This window comes from Marmota marmota, unplaced genomic scaffold (genome assembly GCF_001458135.2).
Source record: "Marmota marmota marmota unplaced genomic scaffold, marMar, whole genome shotgun sequence".
Lineage (NCBI taxonomy): Eukaryota > Metazoa > Chordata > Mammalia > Rodentia > Sciuridae > Marmota > Marmota marmota.
The window spans coordinates 6,961,991-6,987,301 of record NW_026000283.1 but is presented as its reverse complement, the minus strand read 5'-3'; the positions used below and the strand labels follow the sequence as shown (position 1 = coordinate 6,987,301).

General features: G+C 36.9%; 1 protein-coding gene, 1 non-coding gene and 1 pseudogene across 2 annotated transcripts in view; 2 read left to right on the top strand and 1 right to left on the bottom strand.

The window, feature by feature from the left end:
* Thoc2 (THO complex 2) overlaps positions 1-22,942 on the bottom strand; it is a 110,854-nt gene extending 87,912 nt beyond the window's left edge. Inside the window, exons 1-2 of the mRNA XM_048797105.1 lie at positions 22,857-22,942; positions 1,612-1,670 (exon numbers count right to left, since the gene is read on the bottom strand). Of these exons, the coding sequence (XP_048653062.1) occupies positions 1,612-1,670; positions 22,857-22,927 (130 nt within the window). The 5' untranslated portion in view covers positions 22,928-22,942. The remainder of the gene's footprint in view (positions 1-1,611; positions 1,671-22,856) is intronic.
* Trnaa-agc lies at positions 19,963-20,035 on the top strand. The gene has a single exon. It is a non-coding gene; the product is annotated as a tRNA-Ala (tRNA).
* Positions 22,943-24,823: 1,881 nt separating the features above from the next.
* On the top strand, positions 24,824-24,934 carry LOC125614404 (annotated as a pseudogene).
* Positions 24,935-25,311: the final 377 nt, after the last annotated feature.

Here is a 25,311-nt window from a genome sequence, read left to right as displayed (position 1 = left end):
GGGTTTTTTTTTTTTTTTTTTTTGGTTTTGTTTTTTAAGGACTCTCTTTTCCATCAAGGTTTCAAGCAAAAATCAAAGTTAACTGAGAAGTTAGAAAGTGATTTTAAGTGTGGGGGAGACAAAAATTAAGTATCCGAGTGTTTTTGTTTGTTTTTGCAATGCTGGGCTTGAACCCAGGGCTTCAAACATGTTAGGCAAGCACTTCATCACTGAGCTACACCCCCAAGTGTTTTTATGAAGAAATATTTTTATACATCCTTAATTTCTGGCAGTCAACTGACTTACTCAAACAAGAACATGTTACCTTAACCACAAAAGTCTTTGAGTGATCATACAATCTTTTTTTTCTTTCAGTGCTTGGGATTAACCCCGAGCCTCACGATTGCTAGGCAAGTGCTCTATTGCTAAGCTAAACTCCCAGTCCTTAATTATACAATTTTATAAGTAGGATAAACAAGTTAATAATATTAGGGGGGGGTTAGTACGCTAAGGATATTAAACCAAAAATGGCTCTTTGATAAAAAAAAATACTTTCCACTAAAGCATATAAACATTCCTTTTTTCTGGGGAGGTGGGGGGTAGGGTCTGAAGTCGGGGCACTCAACCATTGAGCCACATCCCCAGCCCTATTTTGTATTTTGTTTATAGAGACTGAGTTGCTTAGTGCCTTGCTTTTGCTGTGGCTGGCTTTGAACTTGCAATCTTCCTGTCTCAGCCTCCCCAGCCACTGGGATTACAGGCTTGCACCACTACACCCAGCTAAATGTTCTTTAAAAAGTATATCCTCTTATGTTAAGGTAATATTTATTTTTTTATAAAAATGAAAGTAAACATCTATTGGAAAACATTCTGTCCTAATCTTCTACTCACAAAATCATAATTTAAATAACCAAAATAAATTTTACATATTGATTTTTAAAAATAGAATGTTGGTTGTAAAAGTATTTTTTCATACTAAAAACACTGTGGGTTTTATGCTCAACAAAAGCTACATGTGAAAATGCTTAAAACTTAATTGATACAATTGCTTTTATTCTTGCCCCTCCTTTGACAAATCCAATACCTATTTTTAAATTAATAAATGTTTAACAGTAAAATCCTTCAAAATTCAAATCTACATCCAATTTAATTATATAACATTTTACATAATAAATCATATTTGTGTGATATGCAGTAAACAACTCCTTTGCTTTTCATGTTTTCCATGACAACTGTCTTTAACAAGATCCCCAGGTACCACCTGAACATAATCAGCTTTAGTAAAAACACTGAACTCTGGAAATTTTCTACTACAAACAAAAACAGTTTTTCTTTCCAGACTAGTTTTTTCTCAACTTTATGATTGGTACAGCTAACTGCCAAAATTTAAGTAAATATACAAAGTCCCAATTATAAAAATTAGTTAACAGCATATGACTATAATGCAGGTCAAATACAAGATGTATAGTCTAACTATAATTTTAATCCTGAATGTAATGTATTCATATAAATGCTTTATATAATGTGGACTCATACATTTGGTTTTCATATATAAAAATGAATGGAAAGCAGGATAGTTACAAATTTTAATCAAGCCAAAAACGACAGCTATGAAACTTTTTTAAATCTTACCTCTATAAGTCGAACTATCATGGCTTTTATTTTCACTGAGAATCCGGCATAAATGCAAACTAGAATAAAACAGAAAAAAAAATCTGTATCAATTTCCAATCCTAACACTAGAAGAGTCTTATAAAGCAAGTTATATCAGTTAAAAAAAATATGAACTGGATGTGGTGGTCCACGCCTGTAATCCCAGCTACTCAGGAGACTAAAGCAGGAGGATCAAAAGTTTAAGGGCAGCCTCAGCTATTTACAGAGACCCTGTCTCAAAATAAAAACAAAACGGGCACTGGATTTAGTTCAGTATATATAGAGTGTTGCTGGGGTGGGGTTCAAACTCCAATACTGCAGGAGAGAGAAAATAGAAAGATTAGGGCAAAAGCAGCATTTGAACAAATGATAAGAAACAATTCAGTTTTCCAGAACTGAAGCAAAATCTACATCTGGGAATATAACAGTTAAGCTACAGAAAACCAAAGACAAAATTTTTCAAGCACCTAAAGGATAAAAGACAAGATTATATCATCATTAGAGGACTTCACAAAGTAAAAAATTAAAAAAAAAAAAACTAAATGCCAGAGATAGTAAAGATAGAGATAGTGGATATTCACGGTGCAGAAACAAAGTATCTGCAAATGTGAATTCTATACCCAAAGAAAATAGTTCCAAAAAAAGGCAAACTAAAGACTGAACTTCAGTCAGTCACAAAGGCATACATCTATAATCCCAGAGACAGGATGATCAAAAGTCCAAGGCCACTACATTTTGGGATCAAATTTTTATCATACACAATCAGATAGAGCACTAATCTCTAGGATATATAAACACAAAAATCTTAACACCAAAAAAAAAAAATACTTCTCAGAAGATATACAATCAGTCAACAAATATATGAAAAAATGATCAACATCTCTAGCAATTAGAGAAATGCAAATCAAAACTACTCCTCTAAGATTTCATCTCACTCCAGTCAGAATGGCAGCTATTAAGAATACAAACAACAATACGTGTTAGCAAGGATGTGGGGGAAAAGGCACACTCATGCACTGCTGATAGGACTGAAAACTGGTGCAGCCAGTATGGAAAGCAGTATGGAGAATCCTTGGAAACCTGAGAATGGAGCCACCATTTGACCCAGCTATCCCACTCCTTGGTCTATACCCTAAGGACAGCATACTACAGGGACACAGCCACATCAATGTTTACTGCACCACAATTCACAATAGCTAAACTGTAGAACCAACCTAGATGCCCTTCAGTAGATGAATGGATCAAGAAAATGTGTTATATATACACAATGGAATATTATTCAGCATTAAGAGAGAACAAAATCATGGCATTTGCAGGTAAATGGATGGAGTTGGAGAAGATAATGCAAAGTGAAGTTAGCCAATCCCAAAAAACCAAATGCTTTCTCTGATTTAAGGCTGATGATTCATAATGTGGTGGGAGTGGGGGGCATGGGAGGATTAGATGTACTCTAGATAGGGCAAAGGGGAAAGGGGGAGGAAGGAAGGTAGGGGGCATGGGGGTAGGAAAGATGGTGGAATGAGATGGACATCATTACCTAAGTACATGTATGAAGACACAAATGGTATGACTCTACTTTGTGTACAACAAGAGATATGAAAAATTGTGCTCTATATGTGTAATATGAATTATAATGCATTCTGCTGTCATATATAACAAATTAAAACGAAAAAAAAAAAAAGTCCAAGGCCAGCCTCAGCAACTTTGTGAGACCCTAACTCAAAATTTAAAAAGAGGCTGGGAATGTAGCTCAGCAGCAATATGCCCCTGGGTTTAATTTCTAGTTTAAAAAAAAAAAAAAGATCAAACTTTAAAAAACCAAAATAGAGTTTACGCATTAAATGAAATGCTTAAGGAACTTCCCCACTCTTTTTTTGCAGTGCTGGGTCTCACAAACAGGTCTCCAGAAAGCTAGGCAAGCACACTAACTGAACTACCGATCCACCTCCAAGCCCTAAGGATATTATTTAGGCAGGATAATAAAGATTCCAGATAGAACCTTAGAGTTACAGTAAAGTGATGAGGAAAAATAATAAACATATAGGTAATTCTAAATGAATGTTCTTATCATCATCATCATCATGGAATTTAAATACATACAGTATTAAATATATAGATATAGTTAGAAAAATAATACCAAAATATATCAAGACTAAATTAAACTTATCCCAAACACACAAGGTTCTTTCAAAGTAATTTACACCACTGTTTTCTAATTGTCTTTTTTTGTGTTTTTTTCCCCCACATTATGGGGTTAGGGATGTAGCTCAGTGGTAAAGCACATGTGCAAGGCCCTGGGTTCAATCCCTAGCACAGCAAAAAAGGAAGTAAAATCATATAATAGTTCAAAAGAAGCATGAAAAGCATCTGACAGGGGCTGGGGATCTAGTTCAGTGGCAGAACACTTGCCTAATATGCATGACGCCCTGGATTTGCTCCCCAGCACCATGAGAAAAATATATATATAACAAAAGTCACTATTCATTCATTTTTTAATAATTTTTTAAAGTCTCTTAGGTGAACAATAGAAGGGAATTTATTTAATTCAATGAAGTAGCAGTTCTGAGCATGTGCTTCAACAAACCCAATCTCTGAGTTTCTCTGGAGATCTGCAAGGTCAAACTTAAATTCATAATAATACCCAGACATCATTTTCCTTTATTGCTGTACAGATATTTGCATTAATAACCCAAGAGCAGTGAATGGTAAGACTGCTGGGTGCCTAGGCACGTACCAAGACAGTAGCACCAAACTGTCTTATTGACTTCTTCATGGTCAAGAACTCAAAGCAAATTAAAAAAAAAAAAAAAAGGCCAATCTAAAGATGTCACCAGTTTATTTCAGAATTTCCTTGGGGCTTGGGGTGTAATTCAGTAGTAGAGCAGTAAAGCACCTGTCTGGCATGCACAAAACCCTGGATTTGGACCCGAGTACCACAAAAGAATAAAATGAACTTGCATACAATTTCAATGTGGCTAGTGAGGCCTAGCTAGCCCTAAACTGTGTTGTTTGTTTGGAGGTTTGGGTTTTCTTTTTTCCTTTTTGTGTACCAAGGATTGAACCCAGGGGTGCTGAACCAAAGAACATTCCCCAGCGCCCCCTCCCTTTTGAGACAGAGTCCAAGTTGCCTAAGGCCTTGCTAAATTGCTAAGGGTAGCCTTAAACTCACAATCATGCCTCAGCCTCCCCAGTCACGATTATAGGAGTACACCACCATGCCCAGCCCAAATCTAATTTTAATTTTCAATTAAAAAAAACAAATAAATGCCCTTGATGGGACTGATTTCAGCAATAACAGACTGGGAATCCCCAAAACTTCCTCCCTCCTATTAAAGCATCCATTCAACAACACAAAAAACAATTCCCTTTATGAGGAATCTAGACACCAATTGAGAGACTCCTGTACCCAAGGCAAGTACAAAATCAGTCACATTGAAGCCAGCAAGAAAGTTCAGGGGATGTTCTCACCAGAGTTGCTCCCCACCCCACGCCAGCACAGTTACCATGTGATCAGGCAAAAACTCCAACACCTGAAGTCTCCCAAGGGAGAAAAACAGAAGACTGGACTCTATGTCGAAAGTGCTGAGCATTCCACAAAAGTAAACCAAGGGAGGAGTTTCTATCTTGCCTGTATTGGAATACAGACGGATCTTAGTAGCCTGAGCTTGGCATCATGCTATAGCTCCATAGGACCAATTGCTTCTTCCTTAGGGAAAACAGTAGATAATATGTCCAACATTCCATCTTTTGCTGGAACTGCAGAAGGGACTGGGCTGTGACTGCCTGAATCAGGGTGCTAACAGGATCTGGCTTACTCAAGATATAGGGAGTGGGGGGCACTGAGAACATAAAAGGGGGCATGATACTACTTCAAAGGACCAGTAGTATAACACATGAACACCAGACAGACCAAGACATCACAAACGCCCAAAAACAAAAAGAAACCAGCAATTTTCTTACTATAATGTACAAACAAACACAAATCCAGAGAAGACATACCAACAGAAAAGGTTTGAGAGGCTCCCACAATTCCTCAGCTGGACTGATAAAAGTTCTCCCCTTTATAAAGTCAGTCCATAAGGAGTATAAGGACTAGGAAAGAAAATTTGCATATTTTCAAATGTGCAAATACCAATACAAAGCTACAAGGAACATGGAGAAACAGGAAGACATGGCCAAGGACCAAAATAAATCTGAGTTACCCAAGAAAGGATTCAAAATAACTATCATAATGATGTTCAACAAGCTCAGGAAAATGATGTATGAACAAAACAACAATTTCAACAAAGAGCAAATATTTTAAAAGAACCAGAGAGAAAGTCTGGAACTGAAGAATGCAAAAAACTGAACTAAACTGGGCACAGTGGCGCAAACCCATAATACCAGCAGCTCAGGAGGCTAAAACAGGGGGATCCAGAGTTCAAAGCCAGCCTCAGCAACTTAGCAAAGCACTAAGCAACTCAGTGAGAGCCTGTCTCTAAATAAAATACAAAACAGGGCTGGAAATGTGGCTCAATGGTTAAATGCCCCTGAGTTCAATTCCCAGAACAACAAAAAAAAAAATTACAAACTAAAAAAATCCAGTAAAGGAATTCACCAGCAGACTTTACCAAGCAGAAGAATCCATGAACTCAAAGACAGGTCAGAAATTATCCAGTCAGAGAACTGAAGTAGAAAAAAAGAATGAAAAAGAGTGAAAAGAACTTAACAGACTCTGGAACAATATTAAGTAAACCAATATATGCACCATGGGAGTTTCAGAAGAATGGACCATTACTTTGGTCGAAAACTTCCCAAATATGGATAACAGATATCCAGATTCAAGAAGCTCAAAGGATCCCAAATATGATAAACGCAAAAGGGTCCACACCGAGTCATATAATCAAATTTTCAAAAGTCAAGAACAGAAGACTTATTAATAGTAGTATGAGAAAAGTATCACATATGAGGTAAACTCTATTAATAACAGTGAATTTCTCAGCAGACATCTTTCAGGTTGAAAAGTGGGATTAAGAAAAAAATGACAACCATGAATACCATATTTGACAAAAAAAATATCATTCAAAACTGAGATTTTCTCAGATTAAAAAAAAAAGCTGAGGAAGTTCATCAATAGTGGACCTGCCTTACAAGAAATACTAAAGGAAGTCTTTCAAGTGGAAATGAAAAGGCTGTAAAGAGCAACACAAAAGCATTTGAAAATATAACTCACTGGTAAAGGTATAAATACAGGATACTATCACCCTGAAACATAAGTGATTTTTAATTCTAGTATAGACATTGAAAGACAAAAGTACAAATAAACTAACAAAAATATATTAATGGAGACACATATTATGCTTTACATAAATCCCATGGTAACCAAAAAGAAAATATCTACAGAATATACACCCCCAAAAAATTAGAATGCAATCATAGCATGTTCAGTAGAAAAAAAGAAGACAGCCACGAAGAGAAAAAGAACTACAAGACAAAATACAACATAATGGCAACAGCAAGTCCTTTTTTGCCAATAACTAAACATAAATGGATTTAACTCCATGTCCAAAAGACAGTAGCTAAATAGATTTTTAAAAATAATAAGATCCAACTATGTGCTATCTACAAGAAACTTATCTTAAATTTAAGGACAAAGATAACCTGAAAGCGAAAAAAAAGAATAAAGGTATTCATGCACATGGTAACCAAAATAAGAGCATGAGTATCTATACTTAAAATAAATTTTCACTCAAAACTGTCACAGGAGATAGACACTATTTAATAGTAAATTCACAAGAAAAATAATTATAAAAAATATATATACAACTATACCAGAGAACATAAATATATGAGACAAACATGGACAGCAGAGGGTAAAAGCAACACAATAATAGGAAATCTCAATAATGTATAGAACATCCAGACAAAAGATTAATAAGGACATAGGATTTGAATGGTACAGAACAAGTGAACCTAACACATATACAGAACATTCCCCCATCAGGAGAAAATACACTCTTTTCTAGCATACCAAAAAAGAACAAGAGAAAGAAAGAAAGAAAGAAACTTTCTCCAAGACACAGCACATTAGAGCACAAAAAAATTAACAAATTAAAGAAGTATGAAATCATACCAAGTACCTTTCCAGCCACAATGAAATAAAACTAGTTATCAATCAATATTAGAATGAATACTGGCAAATTCACAATTATGTGAAAATTAAACAACACAATCTTGACCAACCAATGGGTCAAAGGAAAAAAACAAAAGGGAAATAAGAAAATACTTTGAGACAACTAAAAAAAGCAACATAACAAAAATTATGAGAAGCAGCAAAAGCAGTACTAAGGAGGAAGTTTGTATCAGTAAATGGCTACATTAGAAAGAAGTTCTCAAGGACTGGGGATCTAGCCTGGTGGTAGAGCTGGCCCACCATGCTCTGAATTCAATCCCCAGCACCACTAGAGGGTGGAGGGGATCAAATAACAACCTAATGCAAAACCTGAAGGAACTAGAAAATGACAAACTAAGCCCAAAGTTAACAAAAGGAAGGAAATACTAAAGATGAGAGAATAAACAAATGAAACTGAGAAGGGGGGCAATCAACAAATTTTTGGTGGGAGAGGGGGTACTGGTGATTGAACTCAGGGGCACTTAACCACTGAGCCACATTCCCAGCCCTACTTTGCATTTTATTTAAAGGCTGGGTCTCACTGAGTTGCTTAGTGCCTCACTTTTGTTGAGGGTGGCTTTGAACATGCACTCCTCCTGGCTACTGGGATTACAGGTGTGCACCACCGTGCCCAGCAAGCAAAAATTTAATTTTTTGAAAGATCCAGAAAATTGGCAAATCTTCAGCTATGCAAAAAAAGAACAAAGATTCAAATCACAAATGAAAGAGGAGACATTATAACAAACATTACAGAAAAAAGATTATAAGAGACTACTATACTCTGACACCAAAATCAAACAAGAACATTAAAAGAAAATTACAACTGTTTTGTTTTTTCTTTTTAATTGAACTCAGGGGCTCTCTACCACTGAGCCTCAGCCTCCCAAATCACTGGGATTATGGGCATATGCCCAGTTTACAGTTCAGTATCTTTGATGAACACAGACTCAAAAATCCTCAACAAAATACTAGTAAAGCAAATTCAACAGCACATTAAAGGGATCATTCATTGGGACCAAGTGGGACTTACCCCAGGAATGCAAGATGGTTCAACATATGAAAATCCATCAATATAATAAACCGCACAAACAGAACAAAGAATAAAAATTATGCCTGGCCTGGTGGCACACACCTGTAATCCCAGCAGCTCATGAGGCTGGGGCAGAAGGAACAAGAGTTCAAAGCCAGCCACAGCAATTTAGCAAGGTCCTAAGGAACTCAGCGAGACCCTGTCTCAAAATTTTTTAAAAAAATTAAAGACTTCTGGCTAGGGTAGAGCGCTCACTGTGTGAGGCCCTGGGTTAAATCCTCAGCACCACATTAAAATAAATAAATAAAATAGAGATATTGTGCTGAACTACAACTAAAAAATAAATAAATATTTTAAAAAAAAATTAAAGACTGGGGATGTGGCTCAGTGGTTAAAAGCCCCTGGGTTCAATCTCGGGTACTTCAAAAAATAATAAAAATTATAAAATCATCTCAATAAATGCACAAAGTCTTTGGACAAAACAACACTTTCATGATAAAAACTAGGAACAGAAGGCCATTACCTCAACATAATAAAAACATATATGGAAAGCTCACTGTTGACATTCTATCCAATGGTGAAAAACTGAAAACTTTTCCTATAAGATCAGGAACATAACATGAATGCCCATACTCACTACTTTTATTCAACAGAGCAATTAGAAAATAAATAAAAGGCATCCAAATCAGAAAAGACAATGTAAAATTCTCTTCACAGATAGTATGATCTTCTTTGTAGAAAACCTTAAAAAGATTCTACCCAGGGGAGATGGACCCCAAATATAAAACAACCAGCAAACCTCCCCAACCTCAAACATAGATGGGGACAATCTGTGTTTCGTTGATATGATCATCTAGCTTCACTGTGTATACCACAACTTGGTTTAGAAGATGTAATGTGGCATGTAGAGACTTTAAACAATTATACTCAAACTGCCCTCCATGATGTTGAGGAAAGTATCTCTCTCCTTAACACTGAAATAACACTTATGAAGAAGGCCATCTTACAAAACCGGATGGCTTTAGATGTCCTCACTGCTGCTCAAGGCGGTACTTGTGCCATTATTAAAACTGAATTTTGTGTTTACATCCCTGACAATTCTGGCAATGTGACTAATATCCTTAAAGATTTACATGCTCAGATAGAAGCCATGTCCTCGCCAACCTTGTCATGGGAACAATATCTTAGCTCCTGGTACTCTGGTACTTCCTAGTGGAAAACATTGTTAGTCTCTGTCATTGTCATTATACTTGTTGGCATATTCCTATGCTGTGGCATTTATTGTTGTATTAATCTAGTTCCAGTGCTAATAACTACTTGTTTCTCTTATAGACTACCCATCACTCAAATGGCCCTCCAGCCTGTTACTTCTCAATCGGACTTCTATCATGGACCACTCGATAGACCCGATTTTTAAAAAAGGGGACTCCAAACTGCTTGCTCAACACCACCCCCTTTCAGCTGGAAGAAGTCAGAATTGTCATCACCCCCTTTCCTTACAGCAGTAAGGAGTTCCCAAAATTAGAGGGGGAAATGAAGCCAGATTTAAAGATAGGTAGTTAGTGTAGACCCGGTAAACTGGGTCTAATATCGAGTAAGATGAATAAAATGCAGGCCATTATTGAGAATGGAATCCAGGAAACCAGAGCAGCACTTGGGAAAATTGAAATGTTAATGTCCCCAAGGCCCAGAACCCATTCTAAGGAACTGTTAATGAAACAGCTCCCAGCAAACAGAGAAATGCTGATCAAAAGCTGCCCCAGGCCCTTCCTGCCCAGATTACTCCTTCAGCCCACCTGTTCCCAACCCTTTGGGCCTTCCCACCTGCATTCAATCACTGCAAGATAGAGGGAAACGGAACAGGAATGAGGGGAAAGCTGAAAGAAGACCTTAGCTATAAAAGAGGGAAGACCTCCCACTTCCATGGATTCCACCTTTTGGGTCCCCTTCTTCCTCTGGGGAGAAGTCTTTTCTGCTGTCCTTTAATAAAGCTTCTACTTTCCACTCTTAAAAAAAAGATTCTACCCAAACAAAAAACTATTAGAATAAAGTTGCAGGACACAAAATCAATATACAAAAGTTATAGCAATGTATTGGTGGTGCACCCATGATCCCAACTACTCAGGAGGCTGAGGAAGGAAAAGCCCAAGTAGGAGGCCAGGCTGGGCAACTTAGCAAGACATTATCTCAAAATAAAGAAATAAAAATGGGTGGGGATGTAGCTCATTGGCAGAACACTTGCTTAGCATGCACAAGGCCCTAGATTCAATCCCCAGTACCACACACATTTTTTTTTTTTAAAGTCTGTGTATAATGAACCACACAAATGTCATTGTATTACTCTTTGTGTGCATGCTCAATAGGATAATCTGGACATGGGGGTCATGTGGCACATGCAGAAAAAAAATCAAAAAATGAAAGGGGGATGAAAGAATCCTCCCCCCTTGGAGACATTAAATAAACTGTTGTACACATAAGTTTTGAATGCAACTTGTCATCTGACATCAGGTGTGAAATTTTTATGGCATAATGTCAGGACTCAGTATTTCCAATTTTGAATCATATTGTACCTTGGATTAGGGATGCTCAACCTGTATCTCATAAGGAGTTAATATCCAGCACATAAAAGAAACTCCAACAACAACAGGAAAAAAAACAGGACTTTAAAATGGGCAAAAAGAGCTGGGCATGATAGTATACACCTGTAATCCCAGCTACTTAGGAGGCTGAGGCCGGAGGATCTCAAATTTGAAGTCAGCCTGGATTACTTAGTAAGATCCTGTCTCAATATAAAACGGCTGGGAATATAGCTCAGTGTTTGAACGTCCCTGGGTTCAATTGCCAATATCCTCCCCCAACATATGCCCAAAGTGCAAAGGACTTAAAAGATACTTCTCCAAAGACAACATAGCCAACAAGTATATTCAAAGATGCTCAACATCACTAACTATGAGAAATGCAAATTAAAAACACAATGAGATATCACCTCTCACTTGTCACAATGACCATTATTTTTACAGTAAAATAAATAAGACCTGGGGATGTAGCTCAGTAGTATAGCATTTGCCTAGCATGCATGAGACCCTGGGTTCAATCCCCAGTCCTAGGGGATAAAAAAAAATAAGAAAATAAGTGGGCTGGGGTTGTGACTCAGTGGTAGAATGCTCGCCTAGCGTTTATGAGGCACTGGGTTCGATCCTCAGCACCACATAAAAATAAAAAAGGTATTGATTGTGTCCACCTACAACTAAAAAATATATATTAAACAAAACTTTCTGTTAAAAATAGAAAATAAGTGTTGGGAAGAATGTAAAGAAATTAAAACTCCTGTGCACTGCTGGTGGGAATATAAAATGAGGCATACTACAGAAAACAGTATGACAGTTACTCAAAATACTGAAAAAGAACTACCATGTGATCCAGTAATCCCAATTCTAGGTATTTACCTGAAAGAACTGAAATCAGGATCTCAGAGACAACTGCACTCCCATGTTCATTGGAGCATTATTCACAATAATCAAGAATGTGGAAACAGATCAAGAGAAGAATGGTTAGTGTTGTTGTACATATATGCAATGATTATTCAGTCATAAAAATGGAAATCCTGCCATGTACTAAAACATGGATAAACCTTGAAGACAGTATTCTAAGTGAAATAAGCCAGTCACAGACAGACAAACACTGAATGATTCTACCATGCAAGTATTAATATTCAAACTCATAGACGCAAAAGGTAAAATGCTGGTTACCAGGGGCTGGGGTGGGGAAAACAGGAGTTGCTGTTTAAGGGGTATAAATTTCCAGTCTGGGAGATGAAAACGATCTAGAGATATGCTTATACCATGCTTATAGTTAACAAACTCTACTGTTCATTTAAAAATTTTTAAGAAGGTAGATCTTATGTTACATGTTTTGTTTCTTGGTTTTTTTATTGTTTTGGCCTAGGGGTATAGCTCCATGGCAGAGGTGTTCTAAGGGTGCAGTGCAGTCCTCTTCCTTCCTCAGATAAATCTCCACCCTGGGACCTATGCTTGCTTGTCCAATGACTCTCACTGGAATGTTCTCCTTCTCTCCCCACTTCTCTCCCTCCTTCTTTGATCTAATCCACTTCTCAGGTGTTCTTAACCATTAACTACCTCAGATTTTATCCCTCCCAGAATCATATTTACAACTGCTTAGTGGATATTATGCATTGGATGTCTGACACAACAGATGAAAAACGACTCAACCCTAAAATCTTAGTCTTCTCCCCCAAACTGGCTGTGACACACTTTCAGTCTAAATAAATAGTAGCACTGGTTTTTAAAAAAAAAAAAAAAAAATCCCAGCACCAAAAAGTTTAAAAAATAAAAAAGTTATTATTAATTCCTGAGCTCTGGCAGAGCACTTGCCTAGCATGGGTGAAGCCCCAGTTTCAATCCCCAGCACAATCACCCCCAAAAGAATCCTGAGCCCTAGGAATATGTCCTCTTTTAAAGAACAAGTCTTTTCAACAGTCTGTATAATAAAATGAGAAGTATGCATAATTTTTGCCATGCATCAAAATACCATGGTTGTCTATAGGAAAAACATTTGTGCAACTATTTGAATTGTAAGCTGAACTATCTTGTTTTTATGGAACACCATTTTTTATTTGAAAAAATGACGAGCAATTAAACTATGGTTACTTAGACTTGGATCTTTAGCTGGTCACTTTCTAAAAAACGAACCCATGGAGTCTGTCACTTCAAGGAAAACAACAGAGTACTTGTTGCCAATAATAAAATTTAAGATTTCAAACAAAAACTAGAATTTTGGAAAACTTGTTTCTGCCACCATGGGACTGACTATTTTCCAATTCATAAAGACTCTCCTGATAACTCAGTGAAGATATTAAGGAATGTGTTTGATATCATACAATGAAGTGTGCCAATATTTGGAAAAGCTGCATAATTCAGTGAATGAAAACTTTCCAACTGACCAATGCATAATGTCTCAAAATAATGAAAGCATGCATAAAAGATCCACTCCAAGTGAAAGAGAAACAAATGAGTTTTAATTTAACAAAGTAAAGAAAGTTCACTAATGTGGTTTCAAATTCAATATTGCAACCAACTGTCAAGATACTGCCACTTGGGAGGAGGGAGCAGTTACTTGGGCCCAGGAATTCCAAATCAGCCTGGGAAACACAGCAAGACTATCTCAAAAAAAAAAAAAAAAAGAGAGAGAAAAGTTAATGCCACTTGATAGAATTTTGACATAATATCAAAGAATAATACATACAATTATCTGAAAGAACTAATAAAATTATCCTCCTCTTGCCAAGTACTTAAATTGTGTGAGGCAAGATTTTCTTTACATACTTCAATCACAGCAACACATAGCACCCAACCTAACAGCAAAACTCAACACCAGGTACTTAAGACTTAAAAATGAGAAGAAAAACAGCTAAGTTTCCAAAAGATTATAGAAGGATAACTTCATTTACCCTGGGGTCAAAAAAGAATGCTTAAACACAAAAAAGTACTAATCATAAAGCAAATGATGTATAAATTTGACTATATTAAGATGAATAATTCCTGTTCATCTAAAGTCACCATTTTAAGAGTAGATATTCAAGCCAAAGAATCAGAAAATTCCAACAAATGCAGTGTAATACAAAAGTTTCAAATGCAGACTATAAAAAAACCTCTACAGATCCATAAAAGAAATGAAAAAAATTCAAGAGAAATATAGAGGCCCTTCACACAAAGAAACCAGAATGCCAAATGACCAAAACATATGAAAAGATGCTCAATGGAAATATAAGCTGCAATTAAAAAGAAAATATAAGCCACAATTTTAAAATTATATATATACACATATACACACACACACACATATATATACATATATATCATATTGACAAAACTTTTAAAGTTTGACAGTACTGAACGTTAGTGAGAATGTGAAACAAGGTCAACTCTCATACACTGCTGGTGTGATCACACACAGAAATAGTTTGGCAATATCTAGTAAGGCTGAAGTTAACTGTAATCTATAATTCAGCAAATCTATTCAAGTATATACTCCACAAAACCCCATGCTTGCATACACCAAGACATATGAGATTTTTTTCTATTGGCACTGCTGGTAATAGCCAAAAACTGGAAAAAACAAAAATGTACATCAAAAGCATAAGAAATAAACACATCATTGTACAGCTTTACAATGGAATATCTTGCAACTACAAAAATAAATGAAAATGCAAACATGAACGGATCCTAAAAAACTGTTGAGCAAAAGCAGCCAGATACAATAGAATACATACTTATGATTTGATTTATATCATGTTCAAGAACAATATTAAACTTACTAGGTAGTAAAACTATAAAAGAAAACCAAAGAGAAAAAACAGAAATGTCAAGATAATGGTTACCACAGTGTTGGAAGGGTTTCATCAGGAAGGGAGATGATGTTTTTTGAATGAGTATAAGTCAGGTGTGTGTGCATTTTACAATGATTCTTCAACCTCTTCTTTTAGGTTTTATACGCTATTCTGTATTTTTGTTAAAATTCACATTTTAGAAAAAAAATATTTTTCCTTACAAGTTTAAAGAAAATGAAACAAACCAATAAATGTACATACAAAAATTTCTTACTCTTATATCTAGCTATCCTTATTCTAGTCGATGAAACAAATAACTTTAAGACTTACATAATCATACACCATATCTAAGGCTAAATATGATGCCACATTTACCATCATCCACAGAGAGATTATCTACTTTGCAGATTACCCATATCCTTGGAACTCACCTCTGTGTCTTAACTATTTTAATACTCTATCATCAGAGTGAGCAAGGTAAGAATGTTAAAAATCAACAGAATAGGGGCTTGGGATGTGGCTCAAGCGGTAGCGTGCTCGCCTGGCATGCGTGCGGCCCGGGTTTGATCCTCAGCACCATATACAAACAAAGATGTTGTGTCCGCTAAAAAACTAAAAAAAAAATAAATATTAAAATACTCTCTCTCTCTCTAAAAAAAAAAAAATCAACAGAATAAAGTTTTGCTGGTCAACAATTCACATCTGTCACAAAATTATTTTCAAAACCAAAGAATAAAAAGGTCAATGGAAAGCAATTATTAAATTAAATTTGCATAAGTCTGAAAACTTCACTGTAAAAGTTTTTAATAACCTCCCATTTTTAAAAAATTCAATAGCTAGTATAAAGGATTTTGAATGTTCCTTGCAAAGAAATCATAAATGTCTGATGTGATAAATACACCAATGACCCAGATTTGATCATTATGCATCAAGTATCAAAATATCACATCATATCCCATAAATATGTGCAATTATTGTATCAATTCAAATAAAAAATACAAACAATACTGACAAAATTATATTGTTACATCATTTGCATGTATCAGTATGTAACAAAGAATCCCACTACTAGATATAAATATAATACACCACTAAAAAAATGGAAAAATTTTAAATTGTATACACTTTTAAAAAAGAAAAAAACTCATAAGAGTACCTTATAAGTGGTAAAATAAACTGGTTTTAATTTGATCCCCAATATTTTAACCCTTTCTCTGGAAACTACACAGGCCCTCCAAGGAGTTAAGAACACTAGTTAAGCTTTTACATTCATAAAATGTTAAACCTACAACAAGCTTGTATGGAATATAAAACAAAATCAATCTTTCTTCCAGCAGGCAACATAAGAATAAAATCTGCTTCAGAGTATCAGAGAATATAACCTAAAAATGTCTACCATCTAGTTCTTTTGCTGAGAGTAAATACATAAAAAAGGAATATCTAAATTGCTTCAATAAAGAAAAAAATTTAAAGTTGTTTCAACATTTACTATAAGATATTAACCCCTTATGGTTCTCAATGTCCCTATAACTCAATTCCTTTTAGAATGTAATAGTAGGAAGCTTCATGTTTTGACAGAACTTAACAGACTCCAATAACTAATCTGTCCCTTCATACTCAGACTACAAAAAATGCAAGGTCAAAAATTCCTTTTTATAGAAACAGAAATTAATCTTTAAAATGCTTTCTGGTGGCAAATACATTTCCTCACATTTTCAATAGCTTCATTTTCTACTTCTTTGAACAATCTTAATACACGTCTCTTTCAATAAGCCTTCCAATTGTTGAGGGGGGGCTGTGTCAGTGCTCCAAACTCCTACCTAATGGTGTAGTCATCATTACATAACCTGAGGAAATAATTGAAATATAATTCTATATTGTCATTCACTAGGCCACAAACATATTCATGAGGATCACCGGTTATTAATTAGCATCTCTCTTCAAAGATTTGTTCAAATTGTGCACAGAATTATTAATAGGTTATTACAATCAATTCACTTGCATAACTATACACACAAGTATTCCTTAGTTATAGGAGAAAACAAAGTAATCACTAAGAATTTTCCCCCAATAACTACTATGGATTTATCTATGTGCTCCTTTCCCTAAGGAATCACAAATAGAAGGGCACCAAGTATCCTTAAAGAAATAATTGTTTTTCAATGCTGCATTTGTCTTACCACACCTGTCAGTTTTAGTAACCTAGCCTAAATTATGGAAAGGACACAAAATGACCTCCAATAGTTGCCCATTTTAATATGGCTTTTAAATTAATCACATTTTCTGATGCAGTCCAAATTCAAATTATTATTTTAGTTGCTTAATATACTCCAAATATCTGAGTTTACTGTACAAATTTTTTTTCTACATTTAAAAGTTTCATGCTGTTGTGAAGACACTTTCTCAGGTTGCTGAGAATAAAATTAGAATCTACTTTCTATCAAAGATCAATGAAAAACTGAATAAAATGATAAAATGTCTTACATTCTTCCAAGGACTTCAGAAGTATTTTGTGAATACTTCTAAATGTACATATTTAGCTTTTCACCTTATACTCCTATCTTCCAGGAAAAAGAAAATATGACATAAGCCTCACATCTCAAACTTGGCCTCACAAATAAAAGGCTGATATTCACCAGTGCAAGAATAAAAAAGGTTCAATTTGGTTAACCAAAGTGCTACATCTATTGTTACTGAGTATGGTGCCCCCCCCCACCTGTAATCCCAGCTATTCAGAATGCTGAAGATCACAAGTTCAAGGCCAGCCTCCAAATTAACAATAACTTGTCTCAAAAACACAAATTTTAGGGCTGTGGATATAGCTAGGTTGGTAGAGTGCTTGCCTCACATGCACAAGGCCCCGATTTCAAATCCCCAGCACCACACAAAAAAATACAAATTTTATAAGGGCTGGGATATCACTCAGTGGTAGAGTGACCCTTGGTTCAATCCCCAGTACCACAAAATAAAAATGAATATTGAGACATAATAGTTTTATCTTGTGGAAAAATGCATTTATAAAGTAAGCAAACAACAAATGTTTAAAAGACTTGAAAGAAATTTCTGCATTTACAGTAAGGAAAAAGCACAAATATATTAATAGCATTCACTCTACCTTAATGTTTAAGCATTATGAAATAATTTTTTAACAAAGAAAGCAGTAGCCTAGATAATCTCCTAATATTGCTTCAACATTTTCTGAAAAATGTATTTCTCTTCCCAGGAAGACAGACCAAGGTTTAACTTCTGAATAGAGGTTGAAATGAGAAAACTAAGTGAAAACTAAGACACAAAGAAAAGGTTGCTGGGGCTGGGGTTCAGTGGCAGAGTGCTTGCCTGTCATGTGTGGGGCACTGGGTTCGATCCTCAGCACCACAATCCAAAAAAAAAAAAGCAAATAAAATAAAGTCATGCTGTCCATCTCAACTACAAAAAGAAAAAAAGAAAAGGTTTCAGTAAAAGTTTCAGCTGAATTTAGAGCAACTCTTTTTTTGGAGGGAGAGCATTCAACCACCAAAACTAAAATTTCTTAGAACAATTATATCTCCCCTTCTTCCTTCCAAGACATTCACATCAGATGACATTTATTAAACATCTAAATGTACTAAGTTTTGCAATGTCTAAAATCATTTGAAAGCAGAAGAAAAAGAATGACATCTAAAACATTTGGCAATTACATTTTAAAACTTTATTAAAACTATCAATAATCAATAAGATCTAACAAAAACTTCTAATTGGAATGTTAAATTTTTAAAGAAAAAATTCTTCAAACAGATAGATAATACTCAATGAATGAAAGCATTTCAAAATTAGACTAAATATTGATTTTGAGAGCATATAAGATAGCATTTTCAGATTAGGAACTTGGAATATCAAATGTCCATTAAGATTATGACAAAGAAATGCTAAACTCACTGAGTTAATGATTTCTACAAGAAAAAGAATTCTCCACTGGATATACCAGTTACATGCAAGTTTATTACTTTAATCATGGGTAAGTCTTATGTGCCCATGAAATTATAAAAAAAAAAAAAAACTAATTCCAAAATTAAAGTGATTAAATTCATATCTTGTATATGTGCAGAATTTGAAAGGGTTTGCAATTAGATGTGAAACTTGTAAGAGGCAGTCTTAAGTATTACTGAAAAGAACACCTAAATTATGTTTGGGTACTCCTCCTCCGCCTTTCTGATACCCCTTGGGAAAGAACACATTAGGAGTTTAATAATTTAACATTAAAAACAATCAGTATCTCTAGAAACATAATAGGGTAGCTAGGTATGCAATGGATGTACCAGTCCAATGGACAAAATACAATTTTAATTTTCTGCATAATTATCTAACAAAGCTTATTCTTCAAAGCCAAGATCTTCTATCTAATAAGAGAGTTGTCTTTCATGGGGCATAATTAAGAATTTGCCATCTTTGTTAGTTATAAAATGCCCACATATTTCATGTTGCTTTTAACAGTATGACAATGTAGTTGACTACAACTCCCAGAATAAACTTATGCTAGTAAAATGTGACAGACAGGAAGCCCAGCATAAAGTTCCACACCTATAATTCCAGCTACTTGGGAGGCTGAGGCAGGAGAACCACACCAAGTTCAAGGTCAGCCTGCAGAACTTAGTGAGACCCTGTATTCAATTTTTAAAAAAATTTTTACATGGCCGGGAATGTAACTCAGTAGTAAAGCATACCTGAGTTCAATCCCCAGTATCATAAAAAAGAAGTGACAGAAAAGAAATGAATTAATCTCATTATATGCATTATATATTTTTTAAAAGATAATTTTCAGGGGCTGGGAATATAGCTCAGTTGGTAGAGCGCTTGCCTAGCATGCACAAGGTCCTGGGTTCAATCCCCAGCATCACCAAAAAAATAATAATAATTTTCAGTCAAGTAAAATCTCATCTGCTTGTTAAAAACAAAATACATAAGAAACAATTTGAAATATTGGTCATAGTCCAAAAGCCAAATCTATAAGTGGATTCACTAATAATTTGGTTGCACTGTCTTTATCGTTTTCTGATGCTGTTTTTCGTTGTTTTTTTTACACACTTTTTTTAGTTGTAGATGGGCACAATACCTTTTATTTATTTACTCATTTATTTTTATGTGGTATTGAGGATAGAACCCAGTGCCTCACACATGCCAGATGAGTGCACTACCACTGAGCCACAATCCCAGCCCCTCCAGATGCTGTTTTATATTTAAGATACATTCTTTTCAGACAAAGGATTTTCTGGTAATGTTTACAATACCATTTGTTCTAATAAAATAAAAATGCTAACATCTATCTTTAGCAAGATAAACTCCGAAGTAGGCTATATGTAATGAAGTTTTCACAGAAGAAAAAAGAAGTCAAATAAATGAAAAGTGAAGTACTGGATGGTGGTGTGTCAATTTAAAATATTTCAGTATATAACTTTAAATTCTTTTCATGTAATACAGTTATAAAACTGACCATACTGATTTGGATCTACTATAATTCAAACCCCATTCCATAAGCCAAGCAATAACTACATGCATATAAGTGCTGATAACAGTTTTAAAGTAGCTCTTTAACACAAGGAACTATGACTGTTAGCATGGATCATGTAAATACACATAAAGTGAACCCAAAATTCTATTTTAACCTTACATCTCTTAGTCTTCTTCCAATCAATACCAGTCAGAAGCAAACAGAAGTTCACCTTCCAGCCCAATATTTGTCATTCTAAGTTGGAAGCAACAATAGTAAAAATGTCAAAAACAGCAGCTGGGGGCCAGGGATGTAACTCACCGAAAAAGAATGTACAAACACCACAAAAAAAATTTAAAAGTGGAGGAGGACACTAAGTAATTTACAAAAATGAAAACCCCTAAATAGATGATCTGGCTCTAAAGGTAAATAAAACAACGATGAACCAATTTATCCATTTTCAGGGGATTACCCTAAGATAGATGATGATGATGGTCTGGTTGGATTTGTTAACTAGTACATATGAGGATTTGAAAAATGTTCCTAACAGTTAAAAATGAATGTTTAGCTGTCGGTCAACAAACCAATAAGCACTATAAGTATATGCTGGAAGGGGGGGGGGGGTTAAACCAAGAGAAATATGAGACATAATCCCTATCCTTCAAAGACCTCTCAATTCATTAGAGTACAAGAGTAAATACACATGAAGGAGTCAGAGACCAATTAATTGCTAACCCGAGTGGTACAGACTTTAAGTGCAAAAGCTGTCCTGAGAAGTTTAAATATCTAAAGGCTGGAATAATATTACTTTTAATAGCCATCACTTGAGCACTTACTATAAGCCAAGTGCTTTACAGGCATTATTTAGTCTTCACAACAATCCTTTGAGTACTTATTATTCCCAATTTACTCAAGGGGAAACAAAGTGGTTAAGGAACTTACCCAAGGTCACTCAGCTAGTTAAGTGGCTAAGACGTCCGCTTATTCAGGCAATCCAATTCTAGAGCTCACACTAAGTTTCATAAAACAGTGCGGGGGGGGGGTGGCGGGGAGAGTAAGCCATAATATAAGCTGGCAGCATTACAAGAGCAAGACCGGGCAACGCGTTCCTGGCGCTTGGTTCCAAGTAACAAAGTTCCAAAGATTCGTATCTTTCCTACCAGCAACAGTAAACTGGTTACTGGAATTGGGGGGACGACCAAAATGACTAACAAGAATTAATATCATACAGGGTTGACCTTTAGCTTCTAAAGAGATTCAGAAGGAAAGTAGAACTAAATTATTTGGTTTTAAATTTGTGGTTTTACTGCTTAAACAATTTTTTTCGGGGGGAGGGGCGGAGCTCTGAAATTATGGGCGAGGAAATCGCCGGTATGGGAAACTACTGTTGTATTACCGAAAAGAAAAATAAGTTTTGTGACTAAAGGAAACGCGTTATCCTAGGTGCTAGAGAAGCTTGGAGAGTTGCCAGAATTAGTTACAGTACCAGAACAAAATGGGTTTTAGGAAACGTTCAATGACAAAAGTTGAATCCAACCCGAAATAGCTCCAAGGTGAAAAGACGGAGCAAAGAAATGCCGATAGGTCTTCGGGGAAACGGCAATCCCGGCCACTCTTCCCCACGGCCCGTGGCGCTGCGCAAGGCCGGGACAGTCCAAGACACCGCTCCCCCGGAGGACCAGAGGTGCCAAACGGGGCTCTTCACGACGCCCCGGGCTTCTCGGCGGCGGGCGGAGAGAAGGGGAGAGTCCGGGACGGTTCACCCTCCTCGGACTTCGTGCAAAGGAGGCGGCAGGCTCCAAACTGCGGAGTCGAACCGGTGCAGAGTGAAGAAATGGAACAGAAAAAAAATGGAAAGTCTGAATCGCTCCGGCGCAGACCCATAAAGAGAAAGGAGCCAAGTGAGCTCAAGCGAAGAGGGGGACAAAAAGAGAGCGGGAGCGTGGGGACCGGCAGGGACGAAACAGGAGTTCTGCTAAGAGGCCAAAGGAAGCTGACCTGCTGCGGACAGCAGGGATTTGGGGGAGGTCAAGGAAGGAGGGAGGCCGACGGCAGTTACCAGTACCGCTCCTCCCTAAGTTCGAAACTCCTAGCCAACCATCCACGCCCGCCACCGGGTGGGGGAGGGGGCACATCTTCCCCCCGACACTCACAACCTCCCACCACACTTGAGTGTATGGCCAACGCCCTGTCTCGGCCAGGCCCTGCGCCCACCTATGGCCCGAATACTCACAATTCGCTTCTCCCTGATTTCTCCCAGTTCTTTATCCACTCTGCGGGAACCACCACAGTTGCGGCCGCCATCTTCCCCTCACTAGTAACAGAGGCCCGGATGTGTAGCACGCGAGCGAGGGGTCAAAGGGGAGTACCGCCCACGGGGAATGCCGGGAGCTGCAAGTTCGGTTTTCGATTTCCCGCCCCACCTTCCTTCCCACCCTGCGGAAGCCTGAGGCCCAGCAGCCAACCAAGTAGCAGAGACTCCTGGGCCCTTTGCAAAGTGACTACGCTGGCCGCGCCCCGCACCGTCCTCGCCTTTGCTTCCCTTTAGAACAGAACAAATGCCACACCCCGGCCCGACTCTTAGCCCTTACCGTCTTGCGTAATATCTACCCCAGACCACTATTTCGAACACGTATTTTTCAAGCACCCAATACGTGCTAGACACTGGGGAAAAATAAGCCACTTCGACTACCTTCAACGAGCTCACAACCTGGGAAAGACAGAAATACAAGTAGATAAATTACACCTCTGCTAACTGCCGAGATAAAATAAATTAATTGGGGAGGGAAGCAACCATTTATCATGTGCCAAGCAATATGCTAACACAAGGGATACAATCTATCCCTGGGAAACACATGAGCCTTGAGTTCTGACCCCCTGCTGTGTCTGCCAACCTAGGGGGTGCAAGTATGATGAGAAACAAAATATTTACATTACATTGTCTCAAAGTATCTCTCCACAAGATACTATAACAAAGGTCAAAGTGGAATCTTTACCATGGGAAAACATGGCAGACATCATCCCATGTGGTAAAAATAATTTCTCCAAGATTGAGGGTGAAGTTGCAGGTAGAGCCCTTGCCTAGCATATGCAAGATCCTGGGTTTGATCCCAAAAAAGTAAATGTCCCCAGAAATAGAACAAAGGGACATCATATGACTCCTGATAAGGTGCTAGGAAAAACACTAATCAAATTTTTCATATTAATCATGCCCCAAAATTACATAACCTGGATTTAAGCATGAGGAAACTGTGAAACAGACCCATGTTGAGGGACAATATACAAAATTACTGGCTTGCACTCTTCAAAATCGTCAATGTCATGGAAGACAGATCGAGGAATTCTTTCAGATTAATAGAGACAAGAAACATGATAACTGAGTCTCGGCAAGATTTTTTTTTTTTCATTTGCTGTAAAGAGCATTAGTGAGGGGCTGGGGTTGTGGCTCAGTGATACAGCACTTGCCTCACACGTGTGAGGTACTGGGCTCCATCCTCAGCACCACATAAAAATAAATACAGATGTTTTTAAGAGAGCTTTAATGGGAGAACTGACCAAATTTGAATACCTGTAGATCAAGAAATAATATTACATTAGTGTTAATTGCAATGCTTGGACTGTGATTACTAAGAAAACCTTTCTTTCTTTCCCCCTACCCCCTGTGCTGGGATTGAAGGGATGGGGCATTGAGCCATTTTTTTTTTCTTTTTCTTTTTTTTTTTTTTTTTTTTTTTTTTTTTTTGCACCAGGGATTCAACTCTGGGGCATTCGACCACTGAGCCACATCCCTAGCCCTATTTTGTATTTTTATTTTAGAGACAGGTTCTCACTGAGTTGCTTAGCACCTCACAGTTGCTGAGGCTGACTTTGAACTCATGATCCTCCTGTCTCAGCCTCCCCAGCCACTGGGATTATAGGCGTGCACCACTGCACCTGGCATAAATCACTACATTGATGGTGCAATCCTCCTGTCTCAGCCTTCAGAGTCGCTGGGATTACAGTAGTGTACCACCATGCCCTGCAAAGGAATTTCTTGTTGTAATAAACAATACTCATTGTAGCCTTGCTCAGGTGTTGCCCCTTTTAATCCTAGCTGCTAGGGAGGCTGAAGCAGGAAGATTGGAAGTTCGAGACTACTGAGATAATGGATCATTGATTTGCAATTTACTTGGAAAGGGTTCAGAGAAAAACTCAGAGGAGAGCATTTTTGGTTCAAAAGAGTGATGATTGGGTGTTCGAGCTGGTGTGTGCTAGATATGTGCATCTCTCCCTCTAAACCTTGTTAAGATGTGGCACATTGTCCAGCTGAAGTGAAAGAAAGAGGAAAAGGGGAAAAAAGAGAGCAAAACTAGTAGGATGAGTAAACAAATGTGAAATGTTAACACTTTAGGAAGACTCTAGATTGAAGGAGTTAAGGAAATACTACCCCCCAAAATACACTGATTTAGTATGCCATTACTTCAAACTGAACACATTCTAGGAACTACAAATGTGGGGAGGGGGTTTCTTTAGACTTACTTTATTTGCCTAAAGACAGACCTTCAGAAAAATACTCAGCTGGCATGAATTCCTCTCTGTGAAAATCCTCATCAATCAGGGAAAACTAAAACTCTTGCACTCTTCAAAATCGGGTGGGGGTGCACACTTGAGTTGCAACTAAGGAGGCTGAGGCAGGAGTATTTCAAGTT